At 42.6% G+C, this 15886-nt stretch overlaps 2 protein-coding genes across 2 annotated transcripts; one reads left to right on the top strand and one right to left on the bottom strand.

The window, feature by feature from the left end:
• Window positions 1–1575: 1575 nt before the first annotated feature.
• On the top strand, window positions 1576–9570 carry LOC113580005 (tubulin polymerization-promoting protein). Its single transcript, XM_027014288.2, is given in 5 exon segments — window positions 1576–1795; window positions 2592–2675; window positions 4685–5014; window positions 7514–7667; window positions 8112–9570. Coding segments are annotated over 5 exon segments (795 nt in total). The 5' UTR covers window positions 1576–1778; the 3' UTR covers window positions 8322–9570.
• Window positions 9571–11053: 1483 nt separating this feature from the next.
• Window positions 11054–15682, bottom strand: cep72 (centrosomal protein 72). Its single transcript, XM_035526058.1, is given in 12 exon segments — window positions 11054–11409; window positions 11411–11528; window positions 11890–11983; window positions 12103–12254; window positions 12413–12616; window positions 13088–13127; window positions 13240–13307; window positions 13561–13742; window positions 14061–14175; window positions 14270–14462; window positions 14601–14731; window positions 15599–15682. Coding segments are annotated over 12 exon segments (1431 nt in total). The 5' UTR covers window positions 15672–15682; the 3' UTR covers window positions 11054–11348.
• Window positions 15683–15886: the final 204 nt, after the last annotated feature.

Below are 15886 nucleotides of genomic sequence, written 5' to 3'. Positions count from 1 at the left end.
TGAGGCTAGACTGGACTCTGTTGCGTGTGTGTGTTAGGTTGGTGGGTGATGTAATGGCAGGAGCAGCCCATAAACGGGGGACATCGCTGAAAGCCCAGGCCTTGTGGTCAGTTGGCAGGGTTTACTGGGACGCACATGCCAGGGCCAGAGACACACGTAGGGGGAGGTTGTGGAGCAGATGGGTTCCGCTCCATGTCCAGGCACCACGCAGACACATAGTTCTGATCACCCTACACCCAACTCTCTTCCCTGTTTACCTGTTACGTCAGCAACCCTGCTCCGCCCTCCAGAGTCCGTGCGGGCCTACTGCTTAAGAGGGCTGATTCTCAGAGGGTCCCTCACAGCTGTTCCCACAGCAAAGCATGCTGCTTCCACTGCACGTTTCCCAGATATAAATAGACCATGTTTAAAATAGGCCAATTTATACTCTAAGCATTCATCTGTGCAGAGCATCCCCAGAAGGAGAATGTATGTAAGCACGCACCCATCACCACAATTATTCGTCTCCTGAGATCTGTTTTCTCTCTCTCTCTCTCTCTCTCTCTTTTCTCACTCACTCTCTGTCTTTGTCCCACTCTCCTTTGCTGCAGTTAACACATTAAAAACTTCCAGCCATAGAAGATGCCAGATGCCTGTCTTATTGTTTGCCTGTAAACAACAAAATAACAAAAAATACGTTAGAGGGTTATAACAATGTGGCCATGCTTGACTGCATTTGAATTTCCGTGCACATGCCATGCATGGCTAAGATAGATATAATGGAGGACTTTCTTTTTCATTTTGACAATTTTTATTTGCACCCTGCCAGTGGAAAAACATATCAACCACATTTAACATTACCTACTCAGAGCACAGAATGATGCCATAGAGGCCCTGCTGACAGAGAGATGTATCACAGTAAAAATAGTTTCTGAACCTCACGTTGTTCCACTGCCAGGTTTGCACAAGTTTGAGGGTTCCTAATAACTCCCACAAATGCATGCTTAGACATGATGGCTCTTTTAACAGGAATAGAGTCTAACTCAATGAACATAGTCACACACAATGACGTAGCTAATGTGCTGAAGAATATTACTCTCTGCATATTTTGGAAATGTAAGCACTTGCACTGACTGGATTCAGTTGTTGAATTAACATAGGACTTAGAGAATGCACTTGTAAAAATGATATGAATTGTCAAATGACCTCTACCCTCCCATGGCCTGTGATAGCTAGCGATGTCACTGTGTGTGCGTGTGTGTGTGTGTGTGTGTGTGTGTGTGTGTGTGTGTGTAAAGTGCACCACACACAATGGATGCACAGTGTTTCTCTGGTTGAATGGTATTATTGATACTCATTAATAAAGGTTTGTTTCTTACTACAATGAGCTGTGAAATGCTACGCCATTGAATGGGGCCATCTTCAAGTGGATTTTAAGAAACCACTTGTATATTAATTGGGCTTGTAGAGCTCACTTTGAGAACATTGACTTGCTCTGTGGAGTGATAAGGATGGATTTCGGTGCCAGAGGAGCCGGCGTGAGCCCCCAGGAGCAGGAGGAGCCTGCGCAACACGATGTGAGTGAGATCACCCCAGTGTGCGCTTCAGCGCTGAAGCCTGCTCCTGGCCTGCCGCAGCCAGCTAAGGACCACTGATTGCTTTATGGTGTTTGGATAGCTAGCTTAAGTGCCACTGCGCTGAAACAACCAAGAAGAGTTTCGGCCTCTTCGAAAGGGGGCGTGTGTTCCCCTGGCAACCCTCGTTACCTGAGTGTACGCTTGCTGCAATGCCGGGCTGCTATGGGAGCTGTTGGGAGGTGAGCGATGCATGGGTGGATGATCAGATGTGATTTGGGAAAAATCAGAAAATGCTTAAATATTAACCTCTTTCTTCCTTTGGAGTCATGCGTGCAAGCTTTGCCAGTTAATTTGACACATTTATGGCAGTAATGATAACAGCAATAAAAGCTTGATGGGCTGTATAGGGCCAAGCAGTCAATCGCATGACTGCTGCCAAAATGTGAGCACAGCTGGACACTTACATTGACAACAGTGTTAAATTTATGACACCAAATTATATCCATGACTCGTTGCCTTAGTGTTGACTGTAAATAGTTATAAGGATGGTGTGCAAATATTCTTTGGTTTTGTTTTGAAATGTACAGCAGCTGCACCACAGAATGAGGAAGGCCTTTGGAAAGGAACAGAGTGTTGCTGAGGATTCCCTTGGGTTTGACTTGGGTTGTTTGCCAACATCAACTGAAGTTTTTTGGCGCCATTTAAAAATCCATAAAATAACTAGATAATATAAGTCAGCTCTGACAATGACACCATATGTCAGATGAGAGGCCTGACAGTAAATGTCCAGTTTTCGTAAATGGTTATCTACTGAGCCGTTCTACAAAACAAGCAGTGGCCTGTTTGATACAGGTGGACGACCGTAAATCGCCGTGAGCTGTCATTGCACATTTTACCTAATGTGAAAGTGAAAATGTGGACCGGAGGTGCAGGACTTTGCACTCTGGTCGCAGGCATCTCCGAGTGGGGACATGTGTCCACCCATCTGCTCTGCTAGGCGCGGTCAGTCTGAGAGCTGCTTGTCTGCGCTTTCAGCTGCACTGGGAGACAGAGAGGTCACGGTGAGCAGAGCCACGCTGAAGTGAGGACAGAGAACTGGAGAGAACTTCGAGGGCTGAGGTGAGAGGGCATATTGGTGCCTTCTAGCCTGCATGAGGTCTGTTGGTGCATGTGTATTTGTGCAATGTGTGGATACAGTTCAGTTCTATGAGAGCTTATGCATATACACTTGTCTGCGGGTTCTTCACTCTTTAAAGATAGACATCTCAGATTTTGGGAATCCATTCCAGGATCTACTGGAAATGGACTGATTGATCTGATAATTATTGTTGTAACACAATGCGGTTATTGCACTGATTTATTGTCCCTTTCTTTTGTTAATATAAATGTACAGATGGTTGGCATGTTAACATGTATGTTTATGTTGTTACATAAACAGATGTGTATTAATACTCAATATAGTAGCATCTCTGTGACACATGATAATGTGATTTATGACAGCTTTAGGACAGGCACAGTGGAGCAGCAATTTACTGTATGTGATTGTTAAGAAAACAATTAGTGCTGTAATAAAGTTGAATAGAACAGAAGCATGCTCAATGGATAGAGTAAGAATAGTCTAGAATGCTACCTGACAGGCAAGCACTTCATCCAAAAAAACCCAAAACAAATATAGTTAATAATGCATGAAAACTAATGAAGAGCACTTAGTCACTTTCTACTCACTTCCTAATAATGATCAGCTTTAGATTTAGACTAGTGTTTTAGCACTAGTTCTTGTATGTGTGTAGACCACAGTGGTGTCTCACACTGTGGGCAAATATTTCTGGCTGTTTGAGGGTCTATTTGTTCCCTGCTAGCACCTCAGCTGCAGAGGCTTGAATTCCACACAGGTCTATAAATAACTCCATCTTGGTGCAAGACCTCTTCACCACATCTGCCCACTTCAGTGCGTACAGACCAAAGCCTGGTGCCTCTTTTCACACCCAGCACACCTGACATGCAGTGCCCTGCCGACAAGATGTTTGAATCCCAGCTGCACCTGGCGCACATCTCTCCACGCTGCTTCATTGAGCAGAACACACACTTGTTTTTGCTGTCAGGTTTGTCTTTTTGCTCAAATGGGACTAATGGGCAGAGGTCTGCTTGTCATACACTGATAATGTGCTGTGACTTAAACAGGGAGAAAAAATGTCACAAGAGGTCACATTAGTCAAAGAATTACAGTCCCTCATAACTGGAGTAAAATCACTATAATGCGTATCCTTGAATGATTTATGATAGCTCAGTGGTTAAGGTACTCAACTTATAATCAGAAGCTTTCCAGTTCAAGCGCCACTGTTGGGCCCCTGAGCAAGGCCTTTACCCTGCAATTGCTCAAGTTGTACTTATCCATGATTGTAAATCGCTTTAGATAATAGCATCAGCTAAATGCCGTGAAATGTAAACTTATCGTTTATGAGACAGAATAAAAGACAACTGCACCTAACCAATTCTTCTGTCCGGCAGTGTAGTGGTTGCTATGCAGCATTGTAAATAATAATGTAATGTTTTAAAGCTTTTTTATTTCAGAGAGATAATCATGGATACCGTGGCCCAGTATTCTCCTGCTCAATTGCATATGGGTTAAATCTTTGGATGTTGCAGGAGCTAAATCACTCCATCATCTGGATCCCTCACTAACCACATGCAATGCAGTGCTTACTGTGTTGCTTCACACATCGCATTCACATATAATCATTTAGCAGATAACAGATTATTCTGTCTGCAGCCATTCACCGGTACTAGTGACAGTTCATATCCGGAGTGATCAATCTGAGGTTAAAAACCATCAGAAGAGAATGGAATTAGGATTTGGGAGGGGAAGCCCATATGAAGTCTTATGAAAATCTGTGCAGTACAGTTTCAGCAGAAGCCCTTGGAAGCAGGAAATAGGTTTTTGATGTGATTTAATCTCAGCCTGCAATCACCTGTCACGTTCAGTCTTATCGGAAGCCATAGCCACCTTTTAGAGTTAAATTCAGACACAGTGGTAGCAGCAGCACATGCTGCCATCCGCCGTTGTGACGTCATCCTCGTCGTGGTAGCTTCCTGTTACCTTGCTGCTCTGCCTCTCTCTCCCTCCTCAGCACCATGGAAGAGTTTAAAGTTCAGACCGCCAGGCACCCCGTGCCAAACAGCGCCCCCCTGAGGCCTCCAAGCGAGCATTCAAAGGAGCGAGCCAAGCGGCTGTCGACGGACTCCAACGGGACAAGCGAGGGGGGCGCAGGGGCCAAAACGCCGGTGGAGCTCACGGCGCTGGAGGAGGCTTTCCGCCGCTTCGCTGTGCACGGAGACACGCGCGCCACCGGGAGGGACCTGCACGGCAAGAACTGGTCCAAGTTGTGCAAGGACTGTGGGGTCATAGACGGCAAAAGTATCACCCTTACGGATGTGGACATAGTCTTCTCCAAAGTCAAGTAGGCCTTCATTTCTGCATTTTGATTTTTTAATACTTTTTAATGTGGGGATTTTGAGGATGTACAACATGAGGTCTTGTTAAGGTTACCAGTTCACTAGTTGTAAACTAGGTAGTTGTTATCTTTGTTACCAACTTAGTTACTATATAATCTAGGCTTTCATAAACAAGCAAACATGCTCTTTTGAGTAGATACATGCAGATCATTACTGTCTTCTTGTCTGACATGGAAATTGCAAATAGTTAACACAGTGTAATGGTTTAATTACATTGTGCATTTATTTTTAACACACTGTTAGTTGTAGATTTCTGTTAGGAGAAGCTGTGACTGCTCCTCCATCCTTTCATGGTGCCCAGAGCTGCAGGCCAGAATGGCTCTGCTTGCTTAGTCCAGATGTCTGCCAGCCAGATAGTCTCAGTCCAGTCTGAAACAGGTCCGTGTTTTTATGTGACCTTACTGTAGGTCTCCACATAAAGCCCAAACAGTTGTGCATCATTACAGTAGTGAGGAAGCTTTGACTGTTGTGTTTACATGTACTAGAATGTGGCCTTTGAGATCCTCAGGGCTATGCAGAAGGGATTAGTGCTGCCCTGAATGAACCTAGACAGTAAAGACAACTCTGCTTCAGAGTCAGGACAGTGTGGGCCAAAAGTTACTTAGCAAGGACACCCTGTCATCTACAGAAAGTACGCAGACACACCGCCAGTGCCGATCTCTCCAGTCGCCTGCCAGATACACGGCAAAGCTGTCCTTCAGCCCGTTGCTATTTAATGAGTGGTTCTTTCATTTTAAAGCCATAGACTGTTTTCTATGCGCCATACTGGGAGTGTGTGGAGATGTGACTGCAACTGGACCTGAGACATAGCAGGAGCAGCGCATGCAGTGTGTTGATCGTGCGTATGTTGTGGACTTAAGGCAGGGCTGAAGTGGGGGGCGCAGGGTCTCCCCCCCTCAGCGGGAGCCACCGAGGTCCAGAGAGAGGCAGATTATCACTCGTCTTCTAATCAGAGCAGGAGACGTGCAGCAGTACTGAGAGCTCAGTCATGGACTACAGACAGAGGCTCACCTTAATGCCAAGCATATGGTTCTAGCTCTTTCGGTATAATACTTTAAGACTGAGCCACTACCTTCATGTAATGGCACCACATTTATCAGCCTTCAGAAACACATTACTGTTCTGAGGTCAGGTCTATTCAGGCAGTATGACAGTATTTACTAGGATAGGAAATGTAACACCTGATATAAGACTAGCCCTTTGGACTGAAAAGGTTTTTCTATGGCTGAGAAATATTGGCCTAAGAGAATTTACATCAAGGCAATGCACAAAGTCTGTCTTGGTTTCCAAAGCAAGCAGTTGTCTCGCATCAGTTAAGAGCAAGGCCGGTATACCCATGATTGCTTTGTGGAGAAGAGAGAAGAGACAGGTCTTATCAGCTATTGCACTTACTTGTAGCACACTACTGCTGCTACTTCCTAGTCTTTAGGGCCCAGTGTCTCAAAGGCATTATCCTTAAATCCCCTTAACTTTCAGAGAGCATTTAAGTTGATTCTCTAGGCCATATTACACTTTTTACATGCTACAATCCTTTTGGGAAACCCAACTCCTAAGTTCTCTTCTGTTGGTGATTTATTGAAGAGCGTACATCCATGAGACATGCACACAGACACACAGTCCGCTAGGAGAATTTCCCATTTGACATTAGGCAGCTGGGAGCAGGCAGAGTGGAATGGAGAGCTAAAGCCCAAACAAAACCGCCCACTTGCCTGAGAGCTCAAATTAATAATAAACCCAAAGGGGGCGTGTTTACCCAAGCCTGTTGCTATGACAGCTGAGTTACCCAGGGAGACCACAGGCTTTATGGACTTTTGTTTACATGATTCATCACCACGGCGATGGTTGTTTGTATTTTTGTAACTATGCACTTTTTTTTTACTGTGGAAGTGAGTTGTGGTGAGGTGGCCGTTTAAAAGGGTAAACGCATTCAAGAAAACACTGTAAACATCTGAGAGAGTTTGGAGTAAGAACCCAGTACCTCAAACCTGGAAGGCATCCACACACCTGCCAGTACATGAGAGAACAGCATCCTTCACCATCATCTCTAACTGCTAATAAAGATTATAGATATCATCACAGTAGGGAATCATTTCAGATTTGATTTCCTCAGCAGCCTTTCAAACTGCAGAAGCTGTTCTGGACCGTAACAGGACAGTGTTCTGGTCCAGCCCATTTGTTTGATTACATATGGCTATGTTTATTACGAGTTTCTGTACTGCATGAAACTCAGTCCCTGCACTCTGCAGAAGCACCTCTGTAAACTTAAGGAAGTCTGTAACCTCTGCAGTTTCACTCTGCATGTCTTCGCCCACCAGACCCTGTACTGCTCCTGAATCTCATTTTCTTGCACTTTGGAAGACTAACAGTACACTGCACATTTGCACAAGATGGTAGGTGAACTCAGTCCTCCACTCCTCTGCTCTGCTCTGCATGCAATTTTCTAGGAACAAATCAAGCCGTACCATCACGTATAACCAGTTCAGGGAGGCTCTCTCAGAACTGGCCAGGAAGCGGTTTAAAGATAAAACCAACGAATAGGCAAGCGGAGGAGATCTTCAAGATGGTGGAAGGGAAGTCGCCCATATATCTGGAGTCACGGTAAGGGCCACTGCAACTTTTAAAATGAGAGCCTGACCAAAATTGTCAGTGTGGCTAACTGTAAAAGAGTAGATTTACACACAATAGTGATAGTTTGAATGGAGTTATCATTTTGGAGTAAAATATGTTTTTGAAGTCAAAATTGTTGCTGTGTATGTGGGTTTTTTATCATACCAATCCTTTCCTCCCTTGATTTCTCTGAGAATGCACGAGCGCATCATGAGTCATAGTGTAAGTACATTACAAACCAGCAAGCTGTGCTCCACTCATGACAAATAAGGAAGAAGGACCAAGCAGTAGGACACTGACAGAGAAATTCTTCATTTCTCTGGAAAGGAAGTTGTCAGCTCCATGCATAGACAAAGCCTTTCTTATTACCCTGGAGCAGAGTGTAAAACTCAAAATCTCAAGAGAGGAAAAAACCTTTAATCTCCCCCCCCCCAGAGAGCTGTGGCATCCCCAACTGTGTCACGTCTGACGGACACCACCAAGTTCACAGGCTCCCATAAGGAGCGCTTCGACGAGACAGGCCGTGGGAAGGGCAAGGCTGGTCGGGTTGACCTGGTCGACAAGTCCGGATACGTCTCCGGATACAAGCATGCAGGCACATACGAGAAGAAAGTTCAACCAAAACCCCAGCAAAAACCAATGTGAAATTACTGTACAATACAAACGAACAAGCAGAAAAGATAAGCACAACAGCATAATATTTTCCATTCGTTTTCCAAGTCGTTTTTGTTTTCCTGTGAATGAGATCAGTTGTCTGTTCCTTTTCCAATGCCTTTTGAGAACTGGAACACCGTTTACACTGACACTGAAATGTCACCAGTGGGCACGCTCCTCTCGCTCAGCTGAAGCTCAAAGAGGCAAAAGAAATTGGAAATGTTTTATAAATTAAAACAGATCTTAAAAACAGTCATGAACTAGAAATGATGTTCACAAGATTGATACCAACAAGAAAAACACTACGCAGAAGAAAAATACTTCATGTAATACCTACAGTAACCCACATCCTATATGTAGGAGTTTAGATTTGAGACTGTTGTTATAGGAAAAATGGATGTGTAGTACTAGTTGCATTTCTTGGCCTCTTGAATTTAAGGATACATCATTGGTATAAAAGGTTTTTCTCTTCACTTGGTGGCTATTTTAATTCATTTATATATTTAATATTGACCCTTATACTTGTGTGTTCTATTGTGCATCTTCCCCTGTGGTAAGATTATGTGTACATTTCTTTTCCATCTTTCTACAGAGCACAATTGATTGCAGGTCATGTCCTCTTCAATCCCCCTGAACTAATTTACTTAACTTCAATTAATTCTACTGATATTAGATTTTTGTGACTTTGTGCACACCTGTTTTAAAAGTAACAAAATTTGACAATTTATATGCTCTCAGCTGCTTGTGTGGTGTTTAAAGGAATCACCATTGTGATCAAGATTGTATATCTAATATTTTGTCAACGTTACTATCCATTCTAAAATGTGTGGTGTAACTGTACGTATTTCTGATGCTAAAGCTTGATAGCATACTGTGAAATACTGGCTGTAATTTCTTTCCTGTTGATGTCCATCGTATGACAGCAGTGTCAGGAAATGCACTCAGATCAGATGGACAGGAAACAGCATGTTTGCGTGATGATGCTCTTCATCACTGCTGCCCCACAGCCTTGGCACACTATATTGTCATCCTCTCCACCTATGCACAACTCTCTTCACTCAGTCTCAGTCTGACTATTGGACTAGCCACCAACCCTTAAAGGAATCTCTCAGATTGCATAGAAATATGGAAAAAAAAAAATGTGAAAGCATTAGCATTTGTAGCTGTTTTTTTAAATACAAAATAGTTTCTTAAAAAGATTTGCAATGCGTAAACCCACATAGTACATAAAACTTTTTGGGGGGGGTGGGGGGGGTGTTGATGCATTTTTTATTTCTCAATTTTTTACAATGTGCAATTTTTTAGCCTAATGAACAATGTTTACAAAATAAGTATTTTAGGCAAATAACATGCAATAACTTAAAAACATAGGCTCAAAGGATTCCCTTTTAATTGCCCCTTGTTACAAGTTACTGTTATGACACTTTACCAGTTCAAGGCAAAATTTTAAGCGGGTTTCTTGGGAAGACAGCATGTACAGACATATTCTTCTACCGAACATCCATTTTTCAGATTAGAAGGCACTGCTCAGAACTGTTCCTGCTAGCGCCTGCCTAGGAAGTCACTCATATTTATATCAAAGTTACACATTTTGTTGTTGTATTTAACGAATGAATTTTTTGACATTTTGTGTGCTTGAATGCCAAATACTGTAATCCCTCTGTTTCGAGGAACAAATGTTGTCTTATTTTTCAAATAATTTTTAAAAAAATGTTTCATTGCCCTGCTGCATGTTATGTAGTCTTGGTAATATTCAACAGACTTTAATGTGTCAGTGTTTTGTACCGTTGTTCAAATAAAAAGAAGAAACAAATTAGGAGGAAAAAGGCAGAAAATATGTCCTGAAGAACGTCTGGTTTTTCAATTTATTTCTTATTCAGGCTTGGCTAGACTGGATACATTGTTTTTTATTTCACGCTATTACATCATAACAAAAGTAATGCTTAAAGAAACAGGCCACCCAAATTTTTTTGTGATTCTCTACCCTGAAAATGGATTTGGATTAAATAAGAGATTTGGCATATATTCATGGATGGCCAAATTAAAGGATTTTCCTCTGGCTCTTCACTGACAGCAGGCCAAGTGTTCGTTCACTGGCATGACTTGGGAAATCCTGACTCAGTTCTTCCAAATTCACAGTAAGGGATCATGTGTATTGTTTCAGATGCATGAAGTGTTCTTTTAAATTTTGTCCCCCTTACGGGCAGGGTAAGGCTTGGCAAAGACATGACTGATAAAGATTCTAAGTTTAGACATTGGCCAATGACCTCATTCATTATGATTTGCTCATAAAGTGCATGGGGGGGACAGAGGGAGAGAAAACACCAAAACGTTATGTACAAACTAGGCAAAAACCTATTTGCATAGACACAGACCTACAGAGTTTTCTCTACATAAACATAACAGTAATACAGTTTTTAGGAAAAGAATATCTTGATAAGATATGAAGCAAAATGTTCTGATCCCCCACAAGAAGGCCATCCTCCCGTCACACAGTGTACAAACAAACATTTTCCTTTTGGCCAGAGCCCTGGGGGATGCTCCTGAACTGACCTTATTCCCCTGGGTGTGGCATTTGCTGCAGCTGGTCAGAGAAAAGGCGTTGCTCCAATCTTGATCAGCTCTTTCTGCAAGGACACGTTTCCTCCAAAACACTCCTCAATTGCTGATCAAGATGCTCCTTACCATTAAATAAGCACACATAGATTTAGGCACACATACAGCCTATATAGCCAGACTTTGATGTCTTCATAGATTCGCTCATTAATTTCTTATAACAGGCCTATTGGGTCATCTCAGGACTAATTTTAAGTTTGCCAGCAGTGTTCTTGAAACCCTGTTTAATATTTAAAAGCCTGTGTTCTTGCAGTTCTCAATACTGTCCTGCCAAATAGCTGTTTAACATTTACAAATGTGAGTCTAACAGTTTGCTATTCATGCAATCAGTTAGACTCCATTTAATTCAATCTGACTGCTTCTGATTGAGCACAATCCATTCAGTCCACTCAGGCCTAACACTTACGATGAGCTGTGTGCCTTCTGTAGCTTCTCAGAGAGGCTCTGGATCTCGGACTGGTGCATGTCTCCTGCTTCTCCGCACGCTCCTCAGTACTCGGATCCTCTCCCTCAGAGCCTTCCTTTCCTCCTCCCCATTTGCAGCCTCCTGCTCCATCGTACGAAGGATCCGGACAGCGTGTACTATAGACATGGGAGGGACAGGATGGAGATATCATTGTGTTACGTGCAATTCCGGTGTTTTGAGTGCCTGCCCTTGCCTGGTGCGCCCCCAGCTACTTTATGGATTATTAGTTCCCCAGTCTAGTATGTATACGCCAGTAACATGGGTCAGGCAGCACCCATTACTGAGACCGTGCAGCTGGAAACTTCAGACAAACACTTGCCTTTCTGATTAACAGTCCGAAGCAGACATTCAGTAATGCATTGGACAGGAGCAAGCAGCAGCCATTAAAGAGAGTGTGTGAGTGTATGTACATCCCGTATTACTGTATACACAGGGAGTGAGGTCCAGATCAGTTCAGTCTGACAAAGCATAACTCACCGAGGAAGTGCTTGGGATCGTGGCCCTTGTTCTTTCCACACCAGTACTCTTCCACTAAATTGAGGAGGAGCTCCATCGGCTTCTCACAGATTCCCTGAGAACAAGACCGTTACATGAAGTTAATGCCTTTACTTGTATCCACCTTTAGCCAAAGACCAGCCATTCAGTTAGATGCATGTTCGATGAAAAGGTGTAGTTAAGGAATGCGCTCACCGTGAAGGGCCTGCCTGCTCTCTTTGGGACTGTGGTGGGTTTCTCTCTGTGCTCACCATCATCAGACCTCCTGTGTGTTAGTCTGGGGGGATGCAGCACTGGGTTTGGCTCACTTTCAGAGTAACGCGTTAACAAGCCAGCTCGCTGTTGGTCTTCGAGAGTTTAGTAAGAGTAATTATAACGAATTAGCCATGGTGGTACATACATAATAACATAATACAATGGTTAAATTATTTACATATCCATCCAACAGTTCTTAAAATAAAAGCTTTGTCAGAACGTGATGCTGGCACAGGCAGACTGATGATACCTTGCAGATCAGCCATGTTGCTGCTGGGATGTGGTGTGAAGCTGCTCTTAGCCTGTACTCTATCGTGGGACCTGTTCTTTGCTGACTTTGGCCACAGCAATGCAGAACTGTGTCTTGTAACAAATGGATCCAGAAAAGTGACTCTGGGTGCATCACTCGATTTCAGAAAGTGGCGACACTGGTCAGCATGCTGGATAACAGTCCCTGGTTATTGCATAACTATTGATTAGCATTTAGCATATAACAAAATGTAAAGAGCCAGAAGGTGCTACAGTTTATTTTGAAAGTGCTTACTTTTAAACCTGGAATAATAAATGGTTAAAAGGGATATTTTTAAGAGAGTGTCATCCAGACTGAGTCCTGGAAACCTCCGTAGCTCTGAACAGTTTTGCTCTTTCGATGTTCTAACGCATCTGATTTGTGTGCACAAAAAAAAAAGAGAAATCTATAGTGGCTGTGTACTCAAGAGCATATTTCACCAAGCAAGAATGCTTACTTTACCAGATAAAGCTAGAACTGTCCAATAGGACGCAAGAGACATTCTGAGCAATACTGTTATGAATTACCCACCAGATGCTCGGAAATTGAGGACAGTGAACCGTTAGTACAGAGGAAGAAAAATGTTGCCCTCTTGTGGACATAGAGAGTCATAAATAATTTATGGATGAAACTCACCACCTTTACCACGCCCTTTCCTAATATTGGGTTTAGACTCCTAAAAATGAGGAAAGATCACATTAAAAGTCACTCATGTGCTTTTTTGACTGTGACCTATAATAATTACGCATTAATTTCTAATTGGCAGTTTAAATAAATAAATAATGCACCTGATCTTTTGAAGACAACATCCCAGAACCACAATCGTTTATTAAATGTATAATTTCAGAGGCATTTTCTGAATAGTGGAGAAAACAAAACTTACATCAAAACAATCATGACTTCCATGAACTACATAAATAAGGGAAACCTTAACAAATCAGAAGAGACTTACATAAAGTCATGAATACTGTAAACATCACAGCAAACAGCACAGCTAACAATAAATGAACTAGATCATTAATTGCTAGATGTCAATTTCCCCCCAATATTTGCAATATTAGTTTTTTGGGTAAAGTATGTACAGACTTTAAATCAGTGAAATAACACACCTGGTGAGGGAATGGACTCTGGTTCACTCCTGTTTTCAGTGTGATGATGAGAGGAGTCTTCTGATATATTTTTGCCCCTGTCCCCATTAGGTTTGTGATTTTGTACTGTTTCCTCATTACCCTCTCTGAGTGTGAACTTCCTCATCACCACCCTCCTAACCGAGGCAATCCTGGGTGCACTGCTTCAGTAAAAAACAAACAACAATCATTTAAGGAGGAAAAACTGAGGTTCTCAGTCGAGCCCTCTACTCTTTAACCTGTATTTCTGTTTATGTCCTGCTCTGACACGGCATCAGGCTTTTCCTGACCATGACCAAATGAAACAGGAGCTGGAAATAACGACGATCCTGAGGGCCCTAGAGGGCTGGACTGAATGTCCGCAAAACAGGCTGGTTGACAAACATTTTGATGAGTGAACAGGGTGGAACTATGGAATGGTAAAGGGAGTGGTGAGCAGAATCTGACACACTGTAAAGCACAATGTGTGCTGAGAGAGTCACCTGTTCCCCTTCTCCTCTGTAAAAAGCGTAGGTTTCTGACTCGCCTCATATGCTGACTCTACAGAAAAGTGCATCAGAGCTGCTTTTCTCTCTCTGTCTCTTACAGCACAGTCATCTGTGGTGGATGGAAGACAAACAAAAAGGTCATATTTTATTATGAATATCATAATACAATGACTAGTTTGGGATGTATTGTAATGGTGACGTACCAAGTTTACGAAGTGTGGATATTGCATAGACTAAGTACAGGCGGTAGAACGGTTCTTTTTTCACCACAGGGTTGAGTCTCAAATCCAACTCAATTAAATTTTGAAGTTTGCGTAAAGCCAGGATGTCTTGAAGAGACGATATTTGGTTGTAGTACAAATTAAGTGTCTCAAGCAGGTTTAAATGCACAATTCCCTAAATGTCAAACAAACAACAGAATAAAGCACTGACACACTGGGCATGAGTAGTGCTCACAAACAATTAATGACACAAACAAGAATTCAAACTTTATTGCTTAAGAATCTTTGAAATACAGTTAATGACGATACTAACCTCAACAGAGACAAGAGCATTATGCGAAAGATCCAGAATTTTCAGGCGAACAAAATTCTTGAGAGAAATCCCCAAGTTACATATTTTGCCCGTTTCATACGTTCCCGGTAGGCACAATGATCGAACATCCGCTGCGTTTTAATGACAAACACAAAGTTAGGCACCAGCTTTGACCGTTGCACCGAATGTAACCAAGCTAGCTAACGTAACGATATGGGAGGTGTACACTACCATTAACACAGGCACACTGCGTTGCTAACAACTTTTAGAAAAATCCTGCTTGCATCTCTAACGGGGAAACCAAGGTAGGTTAGCTAAGGTAAGTTACCAAGGTAGGTTAGCTAAGGTAAGTTACCAAGGTAGGTTAGCTAAGGTAAGGCAGGTTATCAAGGTAGGTTAGCTAAGGTAAGTTACCAAGGTAGGTTAGCTAAGGTAAGTTACCAAGGTAGGTTAGCTAAGGTAAGGCAGGTTACCAAGGTAGGTTAGCTAAGGTAAGTTACCAAGGTAGGTTAGCTAAGGTAAGGCAGGTTATCAAGGTAGGTTAGCTAAGGTAAGTTACCAAGGTAGGTTAGCTAAGGTAAGGCAGGTTATCAAGGTAGGTTAGCTAAGGTAAGTTACCAAGGTAGGTTAGCTAAGGTAAGTTACCACGGTAGGTTAGCTAAGGTAAGTTACCAAGGTAGGTTAGCTAAGGTAAGTTACCAAGGTAGGTTAGCTAAGGTAAGGCAGGTTATCAAGGTAGGTTAGCTAAGGTAAGTTACCAAGGTAGGTTAGCTAAGGTAAGTTACCAAGGTAGGTTAGCTAAGGTAAGGCAGGTTATCAAGGGAAGTTGGCTAAGGTAACCTAGGTTACCAAGGTAGTGTTAGGTTAGCTAAGGTAGAGTAGCTAACATAGCTTAGCTAGCTACAAGGAGCTTGAATGTCTTTGTAAAATACTTATTAAATACAATTTCGTAAATACGTAGCTCGTTTATTAGTGTTATAGTGCAAAATCTCACGTACCCAGGCAGTTGTGCTGCAGATTTAGCTTTTCTCGTATCCATTGCTCTGTTATTGATAAACAGTTTGTCGCCATTGTTTCGAACCTCCCGCGAGACACTACGCATGCACGTGTTCCGCCGTAAAACGTTACCGATGCGGTTTTGCTTTGAGTTGGGAAGGCACTGCAGATTCGCCGAATAGATTAAAATATTTACTTGTTACATAAAAATGTGGCTTAATACAACTACAAAAAAAGATTGCTGCGCTGCTGGTCGAGCATTAGAAAAAATCACGCAGGAAAGCAATAGT

Source organism: Electrophorus electricus, chromosome 5 (assembly GCF_013358815.1).
Source record: "Electrophorus electricus isolate fEleEle1 chromosome 5, fEleEle1.pri, whole genome shotgun sequence".
Classification (NCBI taxonomy): domain Eukaryota; kingdom Metazoa; phylum Chordata; class Actinopteri; order Gymnotiformes; family Gymnotidae; genus Electrophorus; species Electrophorus electricus.
This window is presented reverse-complemented; position numbering and strand designations above follow the sequence as displayed.